The following is a 22,242-nucleotide window of genomic DNA, read 5'->3' on the forward strand; positions in this document are numbered from 1 at the left end:
TAAGAGTGGTAAGAGAGGATGTCCTTAAGTATGATGTTAGTTATAGGTTTTTATAAATGTTCTTTATCAAGCTGAGGAAGTTTCCTCTGTTACTAGTTTTCTAACAGTTTTTAAAAGTTATCATGAATACACATAAGATTTTTGTCAAATGTTATTTCTGCGTCAATTGATATAATTACATTATTTTTCTTCTTTTGCCTGTGGATGTGGTGGATTCACTGATTGATTTTTGAATTTTGAAAGAGCCGTATATACCTAGAACAAATCCCACGTCTTGTGTGGGATTCTTTTTATCCATTGTTAGATTTAACTTATTAGTGTTGTGTTGAGGATTTCTGTAATTATATTCATGAGAGATATTGGTTTTTAGTTTTCATTTCTTGTAATACCTTTACCTGGTTTTACTATTAGCATAATTCTGACCCAAGAGAATAAGTTTAAAAAGAGTTCTCTCTGCTTCTATTTTCTGGAAGAGATTGTGGAGAATGGCAATTTTTTTCCCTTTAAATGTTTGGTAAATTTATCAGTGAAATCATCTGGGCCTTGTGTTTTCTTTTTTTGGAAAGTTGTTAATTATTGGTTCAATATCTCTAACAGATAAAGGGCTTTTCAGGTTTTCTATTTCTGCTTGTGTGAGTTTTGGTAGTTTGTCTTTCAAGGAATTGATCTATTTCATTTCAGTTATCAAATTTGTGAGCTTAGAGTTTCTTTCATTTCTATTATTAGTAATTTGTGTCTTCTCTCTTTTCTTGGTTATCCTGGCTAGAAGTGTATCAATTTTATTAATCTGCTCAGAGAACAAGCTTTTGGTCTCATTGATTTTCTCTATTATTTTCCTGTTTTAAATGTCATTGATTTACACTCTTGTTTTTAAGTTTTCTTTTATTCTGCTTGCTATAGGCTTACACCACTTTTCTTTCTCTAGTTTCCTAAGGTGACAGCTTAGGATGATTTTAATTTTTTTCTTTCTAATATATGCATTTAATGCTATAAATTTTCCTCTACACACTATTTTTCTACATCCCACAGATTTTGATAAGTTATATTTGTAATTTCATATTTTTCAAAATATCTAAAAATCCTTATTGAGATTTTTTTGATCTACATGTTATTTAGAAGTGTGCTGTTTAATCTACAGATATTTCTGGATTTTTGAGCTTTGTTATTAATTTCTTGTTTCATTCCATTGTGGTCTAAAAACCTGCTTTTGTATAATTATTATTCTTTTAAATTTTTAATGGATGATGTATGGCCAAGAATGTGGTCTATCTTGGAAAATGCTCCACGTGAGCATGAGAATGTGTATTTTGCTGTTGTTGGATGGAATATTCTATGTGTCAATTAGATGAAGTAGATTGATAGTGCTGTTTAGGTCATGTATTTCCTAATTTTTGACTGTTAGTAATCCCATTTTTTGAACTTCTCTATTCTCCTTCCTTATATTGTATATATTCTTACTTTGGTTATATGTCTAAACACAACTTTCCTTCCCCCTCCCTCGACCCCTGTTGTGAATAATTTCAGCTTCCTCTAGAACTCTTTGCACCATAGTGCACTTAGGGGGTGATGTTCACATAGAAGATGAAAAGTTACTGATGGACTGAAATGTACTAGGGTGATCCCTTCAAATCAGCAAGGAAGCTGAGGTATTCTAGCACACCCCAGGAGTGCTGGTTTGAAAGGCTGGCTGGTGTCTAGCAATGGTCCCTGGGAATTTTATTACCAGAGACTTGTATTGGTTCTTCTAAAACATGGTCATTGTAGTAGCTTCCTAGGGCTGCCATAACAAAGCACCACAAACAGGGTGGCTTAAAACAACAGAAATGTATTCTTTCATTGTTCAGAAGGCTAGAAATCCAAAAGTCCAAAGTCTAAGTCAAAACAACCATTCTCTGTCCAAGGGCTTTAGGGAAATATATTTCCTCACTTCTTTTAGCTTCCAGCGATTGCAATCTCTGGTGCACCTTGGCTTATAGCAGCTGCATTACTCCAATCTCTGCCTCTGTTGTCACGTGTCATGTACTGCCTCCTCCCTGTGTGTCTCCTCTGTGTCTCTGTGTCTGCCATGGCCTCCCTTTAAAGACACCAGGAAATGGATTTAGGGTCCACCTTGACACTACTGAACCCAGTAGAGTCCTCTTACTGGGTAACAAAAATTGTCATGTAGAAACATTTTATTGTGGTCTCTAACTTCTCGGGGAGTTCCCTAAAAACGTTTCCAGAATCCATAGGAAATTCACACAGACAGAGAAGCTGAAAGCCAAAGCTGACACTCAGCGTCCTCACCGTGTTGCGTAGCCAGTTTATCCCTTCCAGTTTTAAATATCCCCAGTCACCACCCCTAAGTGGAACATAGCATACAAATCTTTCAGCTTTCCATAGACCCCATTTTCTCACCAGAAATTATGTTCTTTGGGTGGGGACGCATTCTTATTTAATCTACTAACCCAGACCAGAATGTGATAAGAAATACTGTTACTCTTGTAAGAGTAATAGAAATGAATAAAAATGCATTTTAAAAGGCACCTTCTGGAGCTGCATTCACTTGAATCAAAGGCTGGCCCTGCAGGGTTGGCACGGCAGCAGCTGCTAGAGGAGCGGTTCTGGAGCAAATGGGCATATTCGCCTTTCTGACCCTGCCAAGTAAGTGGTTTCCTACCTTGTCTGCATTTCCAGCTGACTCTGTTTTCCAACAGCTTGTTTGTGTGTGGGTGTGCATAATACTTATTACAAAGCGAGGTGGCTGTCTGCCATCATTAGCATAATATGCGTTGGAGACAATTTGCCATGGATAAAGTAGGTCCCTTTATATTTCACTGATTTTTTTATACTCAAAAGATTTTATTGCATGTTTTTTTAAAATGCATACATAAGATAAAAATACCATTTTTTAGATGCTTGAATCAATAAAGTTCTTGTAAAAAGAACTGTTGTTGAATGGGACAAAGGAAAAAGATTTCATTTTATTACCTAGTTCTGGAGCTGCTATTTTACAAGTATTGATGTTTACATGCATTCTAAATGGAAAAACAGCCATGGCAAGCAGCCATGAGAATACAGATAGAAAACTTCATGTTATGTAACTATTATTGTTCTGGTTTAAAGAAAAATTGGATTTGATCTATTTTTTTCATCTACTCCTATGGTTAAAATATATTTTGATTTCACCCAGTTTTTATTGTGCTAATTGGGAATACACACACATTCTTGTCTATACAATTATTTCTGCACTCTTGCTCTTTAAGGAAGATAGGAAGTTAATTTTATGGTACAAAAAGGAGGATCCAATGAATCCGATTTGCCATGTCCTGGGTTACACAAATGAAACTGCTGTTGAACAGAAGGAAGAGTGAGCAGGCCAAACGCTCAAACTCTCAACACAAAGGCTTGTTCACCCTGAGGAGGGTCATGCCTCCAACCTGCACTGATGCTCAGATGGTTCATGATGTTATACAAACTCTCACCATCAAAAGGAACAGTGCTGTGGAGATTCATGGAAAAAGGCCAAAATCACAGCTGTGTGCTTCCTGTTTTTGAGGTTGAATTCGCGCACAACTGATAACATTCAAATCTCATCTCCTGTGATAAGCACAGAGAAAATGAATTGTTTTTGCTTTAAAAAGGACACTTTCATTTAAGTCAACGCAAATCTTTTGGCTTTCCAATGCAACTCAAGATTCCTCTTATTATAAATGGAAAACAGTCTGTCATGCCTTGGCATTTACATTGACACAATATCAGAGCATACTGGAAGGAGATATTTTATTTTGTTTCAACTAACTTATTTCATGGCTGCACTTAAAATGCTGTGCATACAACAGGAGTTTCAAAAGCTTCAGATGGTGATTTTTAGTAAGAAATGGTCATGAATAAAGACAAACATAAAGCAGAACAAAATAAGATATTCTTTCCTTTCTTCATTTGGAATTCAAATACTCTTAAGTTCTTGGATTTGGCTTCTTTATATTTACAAGTTTGTATGAAATACTGGTTTCAAATAAGATCTGTTCACAGCCCAGATTACTGAGCCCCAGCTACAATTAAATACTGATCATTTACGTAGTGTTCTAAAGAAGTACATAAATTCTGGTTTTGACAGTTTGGATTTAGTCATAGAGAGTGGAGGCATCCAGTTCCTCATACCGGATGATGATTTATGCCTAAGTACATATGTTTTAAAATGTTGGAACACTTTAAAATGTTGGAACAATATTGATCCAGGAACAACAATCCTGGACCTTTCCTCTTTCCTCCTTACTATTATTTTAGTCCGTGGAGCCAGCATCTATTTTTAAATTCAAATTTTCAATCAGGGTCTAGCCCAGAGGGTCTGGAGGGTTCTCACACAAGTTTTGCAGATGAGGTGAGAGATTTTCATGAGTGCTTCATTGTTAGGGCCTGATTTGGATTGACTCCTGTCTATAAGAAGGGAGAATCATCTTTGTCTTTTTACATTTCCCCTCTCCTCCCTCTAAAAAGGGGAGAAAAACAAGCTAGGTTTATCTTTGTTTACCTTTGGCAACAATTCAATTCAAAAGAGTTTACTGAGTGTGACTGTGTCTTAGGTACTGGCAATACAATGACAACAGGGCTGTCATGAATCCTGCTGATAAGGTTCTTACAGCCTAGCCAGAGGATACTGATGCTCAAACCTGTGATACCCGTGTGTATATTCAGGGGCGTGGCTGGGCAGTGCAGGTGCTGACAGTGCACATGGCAGGACCATCTACTCTGGACTTGATGGGTCAGGAGGCTTCCCAGGGGAAGTTGTGTCTCAGCAGAACTGGAACATAAGCAAGAGTTAAGTCACATGAAGATAGGGTGGTGAAGATAGTAAGAGAGTTATAGGAAGAAAGGGCTGGAGAGAAGAGCATGATATGTTAAAACCCTGAAGTTAAATGTCACTTTACTAGGGGTTGGGGGTAATAGGAGGGGATCAAACCGAGGCCGGAGAGGGGAGGCCAGGTTGTAAAGGGCCTATGAACTACTTGAGGAAATTTAAATTTGAGCAAAGCAGTTAGAAGGGTCTTGTAGTCATCTATTTTAAGTATGTGTCTTGATTATGAGTGATAGAGGTTACCATTATTGATTAATATAGCTAAAACATTTTCTGCATCTTGTTCAAATATTTTAAATATCATAGAATATTCAGAGATTCAAATGTACAGATTCCTAAAGTAAATTTCTCTTGGAATTGAGTGTGAAAAACTACCACCAAATACTTATACATCCTTTTATTGGAAAATCAAAGCTGGAAAACTCAATGATTTTGCCTTATGAAAACTTAAAAACATTTTGTTTTGCAGTTCTTCGAAGTATCAAGTATTTATAATTTGTTTAAGAGTTTAGAAGTTTTAAAAAGTTTTCTGGTGAAAATCCCGCGTTTAATTTTCACCAGAAAACCTGCTAGACAAATTCTAAAAGAGCTGTAACACATGTAATTTTTAAACTTTCTTTTCATTTTAGTTTACTTGTTGAAAATGTTTTGATATTACTAACCATTCAGGATTTTCTCTAGAAGTAAATGGTTATAAATTATGTATATACCTTAAAATAGAAACAACACTTAAATTTCCTAGGTCTTACATTTTTAACCAGTAACTGCAATTGATACTTTCATAAGAAGAATTATTTGCTCAAGACAGAAATCCCAGCAAAAAGGAAAATCACACTTAAGTTTTTGAAATTAAAACATAACCAGAAGAATAACTGAATAATTATTCTTTACTGCTGTGGGAGTCAATCAATAGCCCAGATGAATAGGTAGATGGATAGGTACACAGAAATCTACCTGTACTATATCTTGAATATCAGCATAGTACTCTTCTGATCTTTGTGCTCCCCCCCTCCACTTTTCTCTCTCTCTCTCTCTCTCTCAAAATGGATTTTGCATGCTTTTTTCCATCATAACCATGGATGCATATGTATCTCATTCTGCTCCCCAAAGAGTTAACATGAAGAAGCATGCAATAGAGAAAGCAAACCAGGAATTCCCATGCCCTAACAACCCCAACACACAAATTCAACCATGTTGACAAAATGGGAAGGGAGATCCTGCCAAATTAATAAGAAAGAGAAAGTGGGAAGAGAGACAGTTTGTTACCGGGTCTCACCTGCCTTCTTTGGACATGAATAGGTTTTTACTCTTTAGCTTCAACATGGGCAATAGCAGTTAGGCAAGATTCACACATTATTTGAAATTGGACAAAAAGGATACAAGAGGCCGGGTATGGTGGCTCATACCTGTAATCCTGGCACTTTGGGAGGCTGAGGCCCAGCCTGGCCAACATGGTGAAACCTGGTTTCTACTAAAAATGTAAACATTAGGTAGGCATGCCTGTAATCCTAGCTACTCAGGAGGCTGAAGCAGGAGAATTGCTTGAACCTGGAGGTGGAGGTTGCAGTGAGCCAAGATGGCACCACTGCACTGGGCAAGAGAGCAAGACTCTTTCTCAAAAAACAAAACAAAACAAAACAAAACAAAAAAAGATAGTTAAGAGAAATTTCCTAGAATGCTGTGTATACAAGCTTTTAATATAGTTCTATCAAAATTTAGAAGGAAACTGAGATTTAATTTTTTAATTAAATTGGATATGCAGCCCAAGAAAGTATATGCCAACTTTTTACTTGACTACACATTTCACATCTTCAGATAACATTCAGTAACTTTTTAATAACAACTTGAATACATTACATTTAAATATTTTGATTATTTGTAGACAGTCTTCCAGCAACATAATTAATTTCTTCCCTTCATCAAAAATCTGTAATGAATTATTCTTTCAACTAAAGATTTTCCTCAGCATAATAAGACTACATTTAAAATCTAAAAAGCAAATGCTTCCCTACTTCAAGCTTATTTTTAAAAGGAAGCCAAAAAATGATCTTTTCTGAATAAAGTGTTTCAGAAAGGCATAGAATACTTCAATATTACAGTAATAATTATTATAAAAGGATAGAATTCATCTCATACCATTCTATTACACGTTTCCCCCTAGAACAAACAAAATGTATCCTCCTGAGTTTAATTTCAAGTCTTTGAAAAGAATGCAGTCTTCAGAAATTAGACAGGAATTTAAGCTCTAATTCATAAAACATCACTTTCCTCCATGGAACTAGTTGAAGATTACATATTAACAGCACTCCTTTAATTTAATATTCTAAAAAAACAGCATCTAAAAAAAAAGAAATAGTGAGCAGGAGGCCGGTCTGATGACAAATTACATTAAACAATATCATTATCCTTAGCCCTCATACAGTGTTTTCCATTTTCCAGATGTTTAAAAGACACAAAATGAAAACTCTCAATTGCCCAAGAGGTAGATGATGAACTCATTTTCCAGACAGGAAACTGAGGCAATGAGATGCTTTGCCATAAAGTATAAAAATGGTCATCAGCAGAATCAAGATTAGAAGCAGAAACACCTGGTTACACATTGCTGCTCAAAATACATCAATAGAATGTCAGGAATAACGTTGATTCTTTCTTGCAACCTGTGTTCCATCTTGCCGTATGACATGCAGAGCTGACAAAATATGGAAACTCTATTTAAAGTTGATGGCACGTCTATCCTCCAATGTCAAACCCGTGAGAGCAACATGAGGAATGATTATTTACAGCGACATCATCAGACTCAGGAACGTAGTCTACGTTGAAATTACACAGAATGCATTTCGGTAACAAGATCAAGACATGGAAAGCAAAATTAAAGGACAGCTAATGCAAAAATACAACATCAATTCAATAGTTCTACTGATATTCCCTACAAAGGGATGTTTTAAAATACAATTAAAAATATATTATTGAACAACCGTATTTGAAATTTAGCACATCTCTATGCTGATGTCAGCCTTCATCTGCACACCCTTAAATTAGGAGGGAATAGGCATAGAATAATTTTGCTGCATATTATGTTGAAAACATCTCTTTCTAGAGTACAAAAATATGTTCTTATCCACTACAGATAATTTACCAAGCTTCTCAAATATATTAAACACTCAAGAAAATTTGATTATTTCACCTAGCAGTGGTATTAGCCAAACAAGTATGGTGATGAGACTGGAGATACACTTGGTGGGAGATGCTTTGCAGGAGGTGCAGGAAGATAAACAGCGGCACTTTTCTTTAGGCACATGAGAATGATGTCCATTGGTGCCAACACCACAGTTATTGTGTGAGGAGCCAGTACATTAGGGACACACTAACATAGACGACACACAGGGTTATCCAGTTTACTCTTGTGATTGGCAGCCTGCAGTTACCTGTCACGTGGAGGATGACATTGGAAGAGAGAGCGCCGCTAGAGTTTTGGGCCCGAGCCACATAGAGGCCTGCGTCTGCCTTGCATACCTTTGGAATGAACACCGAATGCCTTGTCTCCTTCTGTAAAACCTGTAAGTGCCCATCTGCAGACAGTTTCTGGCCCTTCTTGTACCTGAAGCAGAGAGGCAGTTTTTAAAGTCAGGATTGCTGTTTATTCACGTTATTTCCAAGTTCTAATAATGCTTGCAAATAGGCCCATTACCACTGCAATATTCTCTTAGGATTAGTAGGAACCTTGTAGCCACAACAAATTCCAATGGGACTCTTCATCTTTTTTTCTTTAGTAGGCTAGATTGCAGTAGCAGAATCAGAGATCATTGCAGCCTCAAACTCCTGGGATCAAGCAATCCTCCCACCTCAGGCTCTCAAGTAGCTGGGACTACAGGCGCTTACCACCATGTGCAGGCTAAGTTTTTTATTTTTTATTTTTTTTAAGAGGTAGGATCTTGCTATGTTACCCAGGCTGGTCTTGAACTCCTGGTTTCAAGCAATATGCCTGCCTCAGCCTCCTGAGTAGCTGGTATTATGGGCTGTTTATCTTTCAAGCAGAAGTTGGCAACTGGTGGCGAGAGAATTGCTTTGACTGGCTCAGAGAATGTTTTTGGAAAACTGAATTTTTTGAAATCCTTTAAAAATTGGAATATTGCATATGAAAATTCAGATATCCAGCTACCCCTAAAAACAAAAACAAAAACAAAAACAAAGCAGACCATCTGGTCACACTAGGCCACCATTTGCTCATAGTAACAATTACCTAGGGTGTGAAATGGCACCCTCATGTTGTCCAGCTTTATTCTTTTTGCCACTCTGGAACAGCAGCTGTGACTCCTTATAAACTGCATGGGAGTGAGACTCATCTACCCCATCATATTCATACCACAGTATCCACAGGACAATACAGATGTGCTGTTTTAGAGGACTGTACTTAACATCACCTCCTGATGAGATCACTTCATTTAATTTTTTTGAAGCAATTTCATTAGAAGAAAATGACTTCTAATTATAAAAGGTATTTATGCAACTGGATTATGACTATTAATAACATATTTCTAGAAGTTTCCTATGAACATGAGTGCTTAACTGCATGGTTTTATAAAGAAATAATTTAGTTTTGTATGTCTGAGATTCTTGTTTATTTATTTACACCCACAATCTATCACTCAGGGGTGATGACAAATGTGAATCGTTTTCTGTTCCCATTGCCTAAGTGATAACTTTGCCTTTTCTTGGGTATCCTAAGAATGTATGATATCCTGAAAGCTTGTCAGTTATTAATTGAGCACAGTTGTAAATCTGATGGCAAAACATTTGTTTACAACATTGCAATATTCTTCAACAACACGTATGTAGCAGTGCTTCTTTAACCACACACATACTAACCAAATTATTAATATTTACTGTGTGGACAAAAACAAGAAACACATCTGACAACATTTTTCTTTGGAGTGAACTGAGATTTAATAATGAATTAAATATCTTTAAAATTCATAAATATGACAGTCTTGATTTGTAAAAAACATGCAACAATAAAGACAATAAAACAAAAAGCAAAAGTGACTGCACTAATATAGCACAAGTGCGGTTTTTTAAATAATTTGAGAAACCAAAGTTTTCTCATAAGTTCCTTAGATAACTGGTTCATATTTCAAGTACCATCAATGGGCACACACAATAATTGAAACTGATCATTTAATATCTACTGAAACATTGTGATCAATAAATGCTATTTTACTTAATCTTAGTTTATAAGTATAAACTGGCTCTTGCAGATTTGTAACTTTGTCCTCAAATAAATTTACTTAAGGATGAGAATTTTCTAAATGTTTAAAAGTAACCCACATATTGAGAAAGAACTGCTTTTCTTACCAATAGTAGGTGATCCAAAACCAGTATTCTACAGTTTGCTTTTACTGAAACAAATAGGCTAAAAAATAATGATGTCTCCAGAGTGAAATCATATCGTTTACAGCTCAGTTATTATACTACCTTTCAAAAATGAGTTTATTGCCTGTCACCTGGAGCAACCGTGACAGAAATATTTATATTCCACCTCTCACATTGAAAAAATTTGTAAAAAGAAATCCTAGTAAAACAAAATGTTACAAAGATGACACGTGTGACTCTGTTGGAAAGAGGAAAAAGATGAAAGAGGTAAATGAGAGTAAAGGGAAATAAAAACAAATTCTTATATTTTCAATTGCATAAAGGTAGTTAAAGCAAGCAGATGCCATGCTTATATGGAAATAGAGAATAAAAAATAATTTCAACCCACAATCTTTAGAAATGTGGAATGTTAAACACAGAAGAAAACAAGCACAACCAACCTACAGTGCTTTGGAAATCTGTTAAATTATTAGTACTTTATATGGTTACCTTTTATTTTTCTTAAAGGTATTAACTATGCTGCTACTAAAATGAGAGGGGTCTGATGTGAGATTGAATCATGCAGAGTTACAGTGTCATAGAATATTAATCAGCTAGCCCTAAACCTTTCAGTTAGTGCTCACAGAATGATTTTTCTCTGTGATTGAATTTGTTTCCATTTATGGCTTGTCATTATAGGCTACCCACCATGTCAGTGTAGGCTCTGGAAATCCTGTTACTTCAACTTCCAAAGTCACTGGAGAACCTTCCATGACAGTTACATTAGACAGGAGCCTGGAGAAATTAGGTGCCTGGTCAGCTAGGCTGACCACACTGCTCTTTGCTGATGTGCTTTTAATCTCTTCTCGAGGAACCATTTGCCTCTGATAGCCCCTGCTGGTGCCTGATTGAAACCTGAGGCCCGAGAATGCATCAGAGGAAGCATGCAGCCTATCTTGGGTTTTAGTGAAGTTATTATCAGCATGCATTTTCTCCCGTGTTTCTAGCAAACCGCCCTGAGCCTGAGGGTGCTGCTGTAAAGCTCTCTCATGCACTTCACTCATCATGCTCTCTGGATGTTCAGCACTGATTCTGTGTAAGGCAGTACTCTTTTCCATGAATCCTCTGGAGGTTAGTGGGGGCTCAGCTTTGAACTGGAGGTAAGGCCTCTCAAAATGACTTGAAAATGTTTCTCTCTTATCATTGCATGCATCCGCAAAGGCAACAGGTGGTGGAAGAACAGATTCCTGGGCATCCCCTGGGCTGCTGGTCCCAGCCTGCACCCCATAGCTGCTTATGCAAAGGCTGAGGGAGGAGCTGACAGGCTCTTCCACCTCCATGTCAGATGGTGCAAGGGGGGACTCAGGGCTTCCTGGGAGAGGAGGCAAGGAGATGTCATCAGGTGAGACACACTCATATTCTTCCCCTGAGAGCATGTCTTCAGGCAGGAGCAGGCCCTGGACGCCACCCTCCTTGTCAGTGGACACCTTCAGGTCTTGTGTTAGTCGCTCTTCCCCTGTTCCATTGAAGCCCAAAAGATCTGCCACCTGCACCTGCCCCTTGAAAAAAGAAAAGCCAAATCATCCTTATTCATTCATTTTTCTTTTTCCAGTTTCAATTACAGTAAAACTCAACTTCAGAGAGACAACTTGAGACAACCTACAGGGGGTTAAAATTTAGGGGGCTGGAGCAAGAATTACGGATGAGAAACCATTTGTCTGTCGATGCTGAGCACAGTCCCACTTCTCATGACTAAGGAATCATTATAAAGACCTCAAGTTCTGAGTAAAGTGTGATAGACCTTGTGAACAGAAGAGAGAAAGCCCTAGTTTCCATCTGTAGTGAAGGGGTTGGACTAGATCAACATCTTTCAAACCATGATCTGGGGAGTCTTCTCAAACAGCAAAGTCAGCTTAGGTCTGGCTTGTCTACACACACATCTATAAACACACAGATGCTGACCATCAGAGACTCCCTTGTTAGGTGATCCCTTGGACTCTCCCGGAATAACCTGTCCTTTCTCTCAAGAAAGCCATTTCTTTTTAAAATAAATTGTAGTGAAATATACATAAAATGTACCACTTCAACCATGTTTAAGTGTACGGCTCAGTGGCATTAAGTGCATTCACATTGAGTGTAACTATCACTGCCATCCATCTCCAGAACTTTTTCATCTTTCCAATTGAAATTCTGTATCCACTAAACACTAACCCCCTAATCTTCTGTCTTCCCCTGACTCAGCCTCTGGCAACCACCATTCTATTCTCTTGCTCTATGCATTTGACCCCTCTATGTACCTCGTATAGAGAAAGCAATTCTTCATGACTAGTTTTATTTTCTTGAAGTCCCTTAGTTTATTCTTGCATTGAAAAAATATTTATTGAGCACCTACTGCTATACACTAGGAACCATGCTAGTATTAGAGGCATAATTTGGTGAATACAAGTAGATCAGTCTCTGCAGTTGAGGAGATGATATCCTAGTGGAGGAGGTAGATGTTAATGGAACAATCAGACGTGATGGCCTTTCCCAAGAGAGCACATCAAGATACAATAGGAAAGCACCTGCCACTTGTCTCTGCTCCAATCTGAGTGTAGTCCTGCTAGGAGCGGTGAGTAGCAGTACTTCTTTCTCTTCTTCCACTGTCCTAGTCTAATCCACATCCATCTCTGGTTTAAGAAGAGGCTCAAATGTCCCTGTTGCATAGACTCAAAAGAACATTGAAGCTGAAAAGCGATCTTATCTATCCCCACCTGCTTGTTTTATATCTCCTTTCTGTGCCGTTCCTCAGCATTTTGGGTGCCTTCTTACTTAGTATGTACTGGTTGTTGTCCTGTAGTAACTGATGCATATAGGAAAGTCACATCTTGCCTTGCCTTTGAGTTTTTCATTTTAGCCCGTAGTCCTGCTGTTGATATACATTTTGTAAGTGATTTTTAAGAAAATAAGACTGGGTGCAGTGGCTCACACCTGTAATCCCAGCACTTTGGGAGGCCAAGGTAGGTGGATCACAAGGTGAGGAGATAGAGACCATCCTGGCAAACATGGTGAAACCCCGCCTCTACTAAAAATGCAAAAAATTAGCCAGGCGTGGTGGTGCGCACCTGCAGTCCCAGCTACTCAGGAGGCTGAGGCAGGAGAATCTCTTGAACCCAGGAGGCAGAAGTTGCAGTGAGCCGATATTGCACCACTGCACTCCATCCTGGGCAACAGAGTGAGACTCTGTCTCAAAAAAAAAAAAAAAAAATTAGCTAGGTGTGGTGATGGGTGCCTGTAATCCCAGCTACTTTGGGAGGCTGAAGCAGGAGAATCTCTTGAACTCAGGCAGAGGTTGCAGTGAGCCGAGATCGAGATCGTGCCATTGTACCCCAGCCTGGGCAACAAGAGTGAAACTTCGTCTCCAAAAAAAAAAAAAAAAAAAAAAAAGTGTTTTTAGGTTGAAGAGTCAAAGCAAAGCAATGTTGCTTCTACTATCCCACAGAGATTATCTCTCCTCAGAGAAACATTAACCCAACTTAGCGAAAGTGGTTTCCTTCAGCCATTTACTAAAAGTTTAAATTCTGAGTCTAAAACCCAGATGTTCTTAGAAGTTCCCCTCATTAAAAAGAATATTAAATTACTAATTGCCCCTCCCTCTTTTGGCTGTCATGCCACAGCTTAGCTCGGTCTCTCTCTCTCTCCATCTCTTCATGAAAGTAGAATGCTTATTTTCCTCCTTATAGGGACTTTGATCAACCACCTATTCAGTCTAAGAATCTTCACTACAACATTTTGGCAGCCTCTATTTGAACACTTTTTCTGAAAGAGCACTTTGAGAATGTGTGCCTTACTTGTGTTAAGAATATCTTCCTATATGTAGCAAAGATCTGCCTTCCTGCAGTTTCCACCAATGGATCTGAATTGGCCTCCTGGAGCTACACAAAAAGTCCAGCTGCTCTCCAACTTTAATAGCTCTTTGACTGTTTGGAGAATTGGTCCTACAACCTGTCTAAGCCTCTTTCTCTGTACCAGACACTCTCAGGTCTCCTTTTGCCTCAACTCTCTCTCATGATCTTGGTCATTTCTGGGAGGTCCCACTCCTACTGCGCCACAAGATCCTTCATAGAAGAGCAGGGACATTTGTTGACTTGTTGGCCTTCCAGGGGCAGACAATGACAACTCCTTAATGACTTCTTCAGGTAACCTATGACTCTCCACAGAAGAATAATGTTTTACAATGGTCTGAAAATTTACAACAAGCTTAGGAGAGAAACTTGAATACAAGTCCAGACCCGTCTCCCAACTCCTCAATCCCTGCTGGGGAGGAATTTATTTCCTAATTGAGGGTTTGGAAGAAGGTACTGAGCATGCTCAGATCTGTCTCTATGAGGCCCTCACTTTTGGATTTGCCTTTCATGAAATGCATGGGTTCAGGTTGGCTCTAAGGCACGAAAATCCCCTGGAGGTGAAGTCTGTGGTCGTCTAGATGGGCACCCAAGTGGACTGGGTACATATTTAATCTATTTAAATCAGGCATGAAGTTTAGAGAAACCCACTAGAAAAGTCCAAGCCATCCAGCTTTAACTGGTTCCTGACTCCTGTATCTTACTTTCAGCTGGTGCCAAACACATGAAAGGAATACAAGGCTATCATTTTTTCACTTCTAACAATTCCTAAAATAGAAAAAGTACTTTCCTCAAAAAATAACACTACCCAATAATTTCTACTATCAATAAGAGGAAAAGAGTTTTCTCAAATCTTTTTCTGGAACCATTTAACTTCCCATTAAACGTTTGTTTCTAGAGTTGTTTACTTTCCAGATGGTAAGTAATCAGTGTAATCATCATCTTCTTGACTTATATGATATGTTTTTATTAAGGTGATTGTATTAGTTCATTTTTTTAAATAAAAACCACATGGGACCATTGACTTATGCTGAATTTGTAGTCAACTAAAATGTCCTACCTCCTCTGTCCATTAATGCTATTGATGAAAATGTTGAACACTGCAGTGTTTAGAACAAAGTTAGATATCTCCACAAGACAGATTGTCTCCAAAGTTGACGTTGATGAACTACTTAACACTCTTGAGTACAATTATAACTTGGCCAAACCCTCATTCAGTACACATTTCTCCACTTATCTTAAGAGAGCATCATAAGTGTGTTTATCAAATGACATCTTGAAACCATAATAAATTATGCCTATGGCACTAACCTAGAATTACTCATTAAATAATCATCTCAGGAAGCAAGATAAGGTGAGTTTAATATATATGCAAGTGGTCTTCTGAGTAAATCAATTTGGCTCTTGGCACTTCTGCTTTTATTCTTAAATGCAAAATTGAATGCATTAAATTATCACAGGTACTTCAAAACTATGTACATCTATTATGTATCATATAAAAAATTAAAAAAATTAAAAATGCAAATAAGATTTCAGTTTTTAAGTCATTATGGAATTTTATGGAAACACTATTTTATTTTATTCTCATTTTTATTTTTGAGATGGAGTTTCACTCTTGTTGCCAAGACTAGAGTGCAATGGCGCAATCTCGGCTCACTGCAACCTGCATCTCTCAAGTTCAAATGATTCTCCTGCCTCAGCCTCCCAAGTAGCTGGGATTACAGGCACCCAGCTAATTTTTGTATTTTTAGTAGAGACGGGGTTTCACCATGTTGGCCAGGCTGGTCTTGAACTCCTGGCTTCAGGCGATCTACCCGCCTTGGCCTCCCAAAGTGCTGGGGTTACAGGCGTAAGCTACAGCACCCAGCCAGAAACATTATTTTAAAACTCACTGAGCTATATTTTCTAGAACTGTCTAGTTTTCAACTATGAAAATGCTATCCAAACATTTACATATACTAATTATTTGTTAATATTTTCTCACCATAAAACCATGTTTGTTATTACCAAAAAAAAAATGTGTGTGTGTTATTTACCCAGAAAAGGTTAAATAAATTTATGGTTTTCAGTACAGACAGGGCATATTTACATCAGTCTAATGAGTTCTGGCAAAATAGCTGGGAAACTCTGATCTAATTCACCAAAACATAGCTCAACTCTCAATCTGCTTTTCTTATATCAAATTGAGAGGCTGATCTTTGTCTTTTTGTTGATTCCTTTTTCTTTTCCCACCTTCTAAATATATGAATGGCCTGTAGTCTTATCTTTAAGTTCTCTAATTTGTCTCTATATTCCTTGCCCCTCAAACATCTTACCCACTTACATATCTAGTAAAAAATTAGCTTTTAATTAATACTAAATCTATTAGCTTCAAGTCTTATCTCTGTCAGGACTTCAGAACTTTCATTTCTGCTGACGGGCATAATCCCTTGAATTTAAATCATTGCCCTGTAGGCAGAAAAAATGTCTGGAAGGGAGAATACAGTGATATTCCTACATCCATTCAACTGAGTGGGCAGAACCAATCCTCAAAGTCCATAGAGCAGGGAACTACATATGTGGTAAATTTGAAGGAACACTACAAGATTTTATCTTCCAAAATACCTCCATAACAGATAGCCTTACTTTAGGGTAAATAATATTTAATGAAAGTAAGTAGGAAGAACACAAAGGAAGATATTAAGCATAGGACTTGGTCTGTAAAACGCATTCGTAGAGAAGGCCCTTAGCGGGGGCTTTAGACAAAAAGGGGTAATATGGTATTTTGGGGCACTTTAGGTGGACAAGGTAAAAGAAAAGGGAACAGAGAGGTGGTGAAGAAAAACACTAATTTTCTTCCCAATTTCTTTCAAGGCAAGTGTTTCAGGAACATCTTCCTGTACCTGCCGGGTGATCAGGATTAGTGTGTGTGTGTGTGTTGAGGGTAGAGGGGGAGTGCAGGGACCCTCCTCACCTAGTCTGATAAGAGCACTCCACTGAATTCTTTGGTGCAAAAATATTTCCATGCTATTGCTTATAAGCAGATAAATAGGAAGAGGGGAAAAGTTTGTCATGGACATCTACAGTATCATTACAAAACAGCTTATGTATATGCAATAGTTCCTGGGAGCTCCCATTTTGGTCTTGCGGGAAAAGTGTATGGCTAAAATTCAGGAGAACTGGGGTGACTGCCAGTTCTTACACTACTTTCTGTAATTTTTGGAGGACAATATATTCAATCCCTTTTGGCCTCAGTTTCCTCAACTGTAAAATGATATTTGATTAAATCCCTTCTAGCACTAAAATTCTATAACTCTAAATGCTGGCATCAAAAGCCATCATCTTCCACCAAATAGTTGCATGACTTTAGGTGAGTCTGTTAATACTGTGTGCTTCCATTTAACCTTAGGAGTTTTCATATCTTCAGTGCTCACATTGGGAATAAAACACCATCACTAATCTGTTAGCAGTGCTACGTGTGTTGCATTTAGTGAATTGCCTAATTCCACCTGCTGCATTTTTAGGTCTGAAAAATGAGAAGTACATTGCTATCTCCAGGAAAAAAAATCCCTGCATTGAATATATTCTTATAGTAGTTCAGTGGAACTATTCTTTCCAACTCAAATAATTTCCTCAGGAAGTCTACCATCATTTAAGGGTATCAGAATTGACTGCAATAATACCAGGACAAGCTTTTCACTTGGTGCTTCCTATCTGCCCACATGGGGTTGTGGAGAATCATTACATCTGATCTACATATAAATAATAGAGACAATAAGAGGGTAAATGTGATTGAGCTACTTAAAAGCGAAGATTACTGCCACCCTTTCATTTTGCTGTCTACATCAATTGCACCAGGACATGACATGATGTTAATAAGAATTCTTGACAGCTGTAATTGTAGACCTTCACTTACACCCAAAATGACTGATGCTCTATCCTTTTAGTTTGTATTAGAATAAAAGTTATTTTTCCATGAAGGTAAATCTTGCTTTTTTTTAATTTAAAGGAATCTGTTTCTTCTAACAAGAAAATAAAAGCAAGAAAAACTACTTTTACTAAGTATAAATTATTTTTGTTTGCTTTGGTAGCAATAACTTTTGTTTCTGAGTTCTTAGTAACTGTGTCTAGTTCACAATGTAGGAAATTGTGCAGAACTAAATAAAATAAATGATAGGGTGTTGGATTTAGTAACTCTTAGAAACCTTTTTAAGAAAATGTGGTGCATTTAAGGCTATTCTTTATTATGTCGACCAGTCATTCTCAATCGAAGCGATTTTAGTATAATGGATGCTACTGGCATCTAGTGAGCAAGGCCAGGAATACTGCTAAACTACAACGCATAGGACAGCTCCCCACAACAGAGAATTCTCTGGCCAAAATGTCAACAGTGCTGTGATTGAGAAACCCTGATTTAGACCAATCAGAGTAACGTAAAACCATCTGATACAAGAGTAACATCCAGCAAAATGACCAAAGTTTGGCAGCTCTCCTTTGCCTCAGAGAGGAATCTGGGTTTAAGTGGCTCAAGACCCTACCACAAAAAAAGACAGTTTGCTTAACACTACTTGCTGCCTGCTGGTTGTATAACTGCACCAGGCCTTGACATAGATTAACCTGTGGAAAAGGACCTATAAGAAAGCTGAAAGAACCATATTGACTTCAAGGAAAGATAAATCTTTCTCCACAAAATAACTGTTACAAATGGAGAGGGTTTTTGTTTGTTTTTAACTCTCATGTCACAAGAAGTGTATTTTATTAATTTGAGCACGGTTGAGAATAATGTTGACTTTGATTGTTCCTTCAGCCCCTCAGGAGAGAAACATTGGGAGCAGGCAACTTGGCAAAGCAAAAAGTCAAAAGCTAATTATAGTCCAGCAGCTGTGAATAGAGAGTGAGCAACTTATGCTGAAAAACCATCTTGATGTTGTGATTTAAACAACACTTTCAAAATCATGATACATTTGCATTTTTGTGAGTATCTGTAGTCGTTACATGCTTTATCAGTAAGTGCATAAGTTTTACAATAATTTAAATATTTCTCTAAATACTTTAGTATTTATATTTCAGCTGGATTCTATGGTTTGATAAATGTGCCTGGAAATATCATCTTAGAGGTAGAGTCTATGGGAACAAGATATGATCTAATTTCATGTATTAAGCTTTGCTAATGGGTTGTGTAAAACAATAAAAATCATGGCTTGGCAATATGATAAAAAGAGATAAGTAAAATTTGAAGTTGGATTGGATATAAAAAGACAATGGAAAAGGCAGCTAGAGATGGGAAAAACAAGTGGTTTGGGGTGACGTGGCATTTAAATGGCTGTCCCAATGCTACTGTGAAATGTCATGGTTTCAGTACTCGATAGTGAGAAGCTCAGAGGAAACAGCACAACAGAGAGAAGAAGCACCAATAGAGGAGCAAAAGGAAGCAAGGGAGGAGGAAACTCACATTGCATTTACACTGGGAAATTCTATTTGGATAGATAAGAAAGCTGCAATTCACTTTTATTTTGCAATGGACAATGACTTTAACCTCAAAGCAAAAGTCCTCAATAGCTGAGGTTAAGTAGTTTTCTTTACCTTATTCCTTTCTTCATTGAATATTGTCTGCTTATTTTTTGCTGGTTCCTTTAGCAAGTCAATGTAATCATCATGGAAGTCTTCCAAATTCGGATTCATCTTTAAAACATCTCCCTGCTGTACAAAGCAACAGTTAGTGAGAGCATGAGCCAGGAAAGTTGGAGAACAGTGCCATACACTAACTACTTGGAAGAAAACATAGACCACTTGCAACCTTTCAGCAAATACATTCCACGAGAGACTGGTGTACTCCCATGATGTGATTTATAAAATTATCCCTCCCAGCTCACAGTTTCCCTCCTGCCTCATTCCTTTGATAGAGTTCATTGCCAGTAAAAATTGGTTGTTGAAAGGCCCAGCAGGAAAAATGTAATCATTATAATAGGATGCTTCTGCAGGAGCATTCTCTAGAGAAAGGAATCATTATGCATGGCAGTGTAAACCATTAGGAGAGTCTGGGGAGCAGCAGTGAGGTAGAAATGATTAAAGATCTCTAGGGGAGAAGAAAGTAGGAAATCCAGAGAATCTACACAAGCAAAATACTGGGGAGACTCTTGAAAAGAGGAATAAAATATCACTGAGTATAGTAAAGAAAAACAGCAATTGAGAACACAGGATGCTTCATGTGGTTGAAGATATTTTGTTCCCTGCATTTCATGGGGCTCAGTTTTAGTCATGGAGGTAGTGGGGGTTTGCAAAGTACTGTGGAGTCAGTGCAAGAGCCGAGAAGACTTTGTAAAGGTGGAAAGAACCACTGGTATCCCACATGACAGAACACACCAGTTTAGAATGATGATTATACTGCAATGGAAGAGTCTCTATTCCACCTGGAATAAAATCCTTAGATGAGTCTTAAACAAACACGCATGCTCATCAAAATGCATATGCAACACTGGCTCGGAGGATTCAGGGAGACCCACTACTGGGGAGATTCTGCTTTCAGTCCCAACTCTAAACTGAACTGGTTTGTGCTGCTCAATGAGTCACTCTGCTTTGGTATGCAGCTGATATCTTATTCCAAAATATCAGCTGGTGTGGAAAGAATGCTAGATTTTGAATTAGATCTAAATTCAAATTTCAGATCTACCACTATTGACTATTGGGGCCCATGTAAAGCACTCTTACCCTCTTTGGACTTTTCCTTTCACCTCTACACAGAAAACATTTGCCTTCTTTTCGTCTCAACATTATTTGGAAATCACTGGAGATAATGTATATGAACGTCCTTTGTAAGTCTCAAATTGCTATACATTAGAAAGGATTTCTATCACTATTTAAGCCCTGACAGGAATTGCTGAGCCCATTTTCTATAACTTTGAAAAGAGAGCCATAGCATCAACCTTTATATTTAATAACATAAAAAATAGACATTTGCTCTCTTCATACAAACACCTGTAAAGTGCTGGTAAGCATTCTTTGGGAAGCGTTTGTTGCGGCTGTAACTCATAAAGATAATGCTGATGCCTATTTCTCTTGCCAGAGAGACCCTTTCTCATTTCTACATCCACCCAAATTAAACATCTTCAAGCAATGAATGATAGTTCTTCTCTGTACCAATCCATTGGGCATTTACTACAAATGCCAAAACTCTTTCTGGAGTACCTGCTTTAGAAAGCAAAGCAGGCCAGGTGTGGTGGCTCACACCTGTAACCCCAGCATTTTGAGAGGCCAAGGCGGAAAGATCACTTGAGCCCAGGAGTTTGAGACCAGCTTGGGCAACATAGTGAGACCTCAACTTTACAAAAAAATCAAAACATTAGCCGAGTGTGGTGGTGCATGCCTGTGGTCCCAGCTACTTGGGAGGCTGAGGTTGGAGGATTGCTTGAACCTGGGAAGTCGAGGCTGCTGTGAGCCATGATAACACCACTACACTCCAGCCTGGGCAACAGAGCAACACACTGTCTCTAAATAAATAAATCAATAAATAAATACAAGGCAAAGCATAGTGTTAAATATTGTGTGGGACACTAAATTTAGCAGCGCCAGAGGGTTTCCTTAAGTATAATCAAGTAGGGAGGGTTGGGATGGCAACAGCAGTTATATGTGATGTAATTATATGTAGTAGTTATATGTGGGATTATACTAGTGTTATAGCCTGAATGTTTATGTTCCCCCAAAGTTTATATGTTAAAATCCACATCCTTAAGGCGATAGTATTAGGAGATGATGCCTTTGGGAAGTGATTAGGTCATGAGGGTGAAGCCCTCGTGAATAGGATTAGTGCCCTTAGAAAAGAGGCCTGAGAGATACCCCTCATTCTTTTACCATGAAAGGTTAGAGTGAGTAGACAGCTACCAGGAAGTCCTCACTAGACACCAAATCTGCCAGCATCTTGATCTTGAACTTCCAGCCTCCAGAACTACGAGAAACAAATGTCTGTTTTTTATAAGGCATCTTGTCTATGGCATTTGGCATAGCAGCCAGGATGGACTAAGACAGGTAGGAAGGCACACAAGTGGCATGGGAGATCAGGGAGGGAGTGATATAGCTAAGGAAGGATTTATGGAGGAGGCAGCATTTGGGTTTGGCTCTGAGAGATAGTAAGATTTCGAAAAACAGAGACAGAAGGTCGTGTCCTTGAAGTAAAGGTTTAGAAGTGAGAAATCCCAG

At 38.0% G+C, this 22,242-nt stretch overlaps 1 protein-coding gene and 1 pseudogene across 2 annotated transcripts in view; both read right to left on the reverse strand.

Annotated features, from left to right (window-relative positions):
- Positions 1-5,383: 5,383 nt before the first annotated feature.
- LOC112208475 (U7 small nuclear RNA) lies at positions 5,384-5,437 on the reverse strand (annotated as a pseudogene).
- Positions 5,438-7,129: 1,692 nt separating this feature from the next.
- Positions 7,130-22,242, reverse strand: part of CCDC141 (coiled-coil domain containing 141) — a 219,138-nt gene continuing 204,025 nt past the window's right edge. The window contains exons 22-25 of one of the 2 annotated variants that reach the window (XM_063791317.1): positions 19,633-19,749; positions 10,895-11,745; positions 8,263-8,435; positions 7,130-7,647 (exon numbers count right to left, since the gene is read on the reverse strand). In XM_063791317.1, the coding sequence (XP_063647387.1) occupies positions 7,568-7,647; positions 8,263-8,435; positions 10,895-11,745; positions 19,633-19,749 (1,221 nt within the window). In that variant the 3' untranslated portion in view covers positions 7,130-7,567. Of the gene's footprint in view, positions 7,648-8,018; positions 8,436-10,894; positions 11,746-19,632; positions 19,750-22,242 lie in introns of those variants that run through there. The other variant, XM_515948.8, reaches the window with a different exon arrangement.

The sequence above is a fragment of the Pan troglodytes genome, chromosome 13 (assembly GCF_028858775.2).
Source record: "Pan troglodytes isolate AG18354 chromosome 13, NHGRI_mPanTro3-v2.0_pri, whole genome shotgun sequence".
Taxonomy (NCBI): Eukaryota; Metazoa; Chordata; class Mammalia; order Primates; family Hominidae; genus Pan; species Pan troglodytes.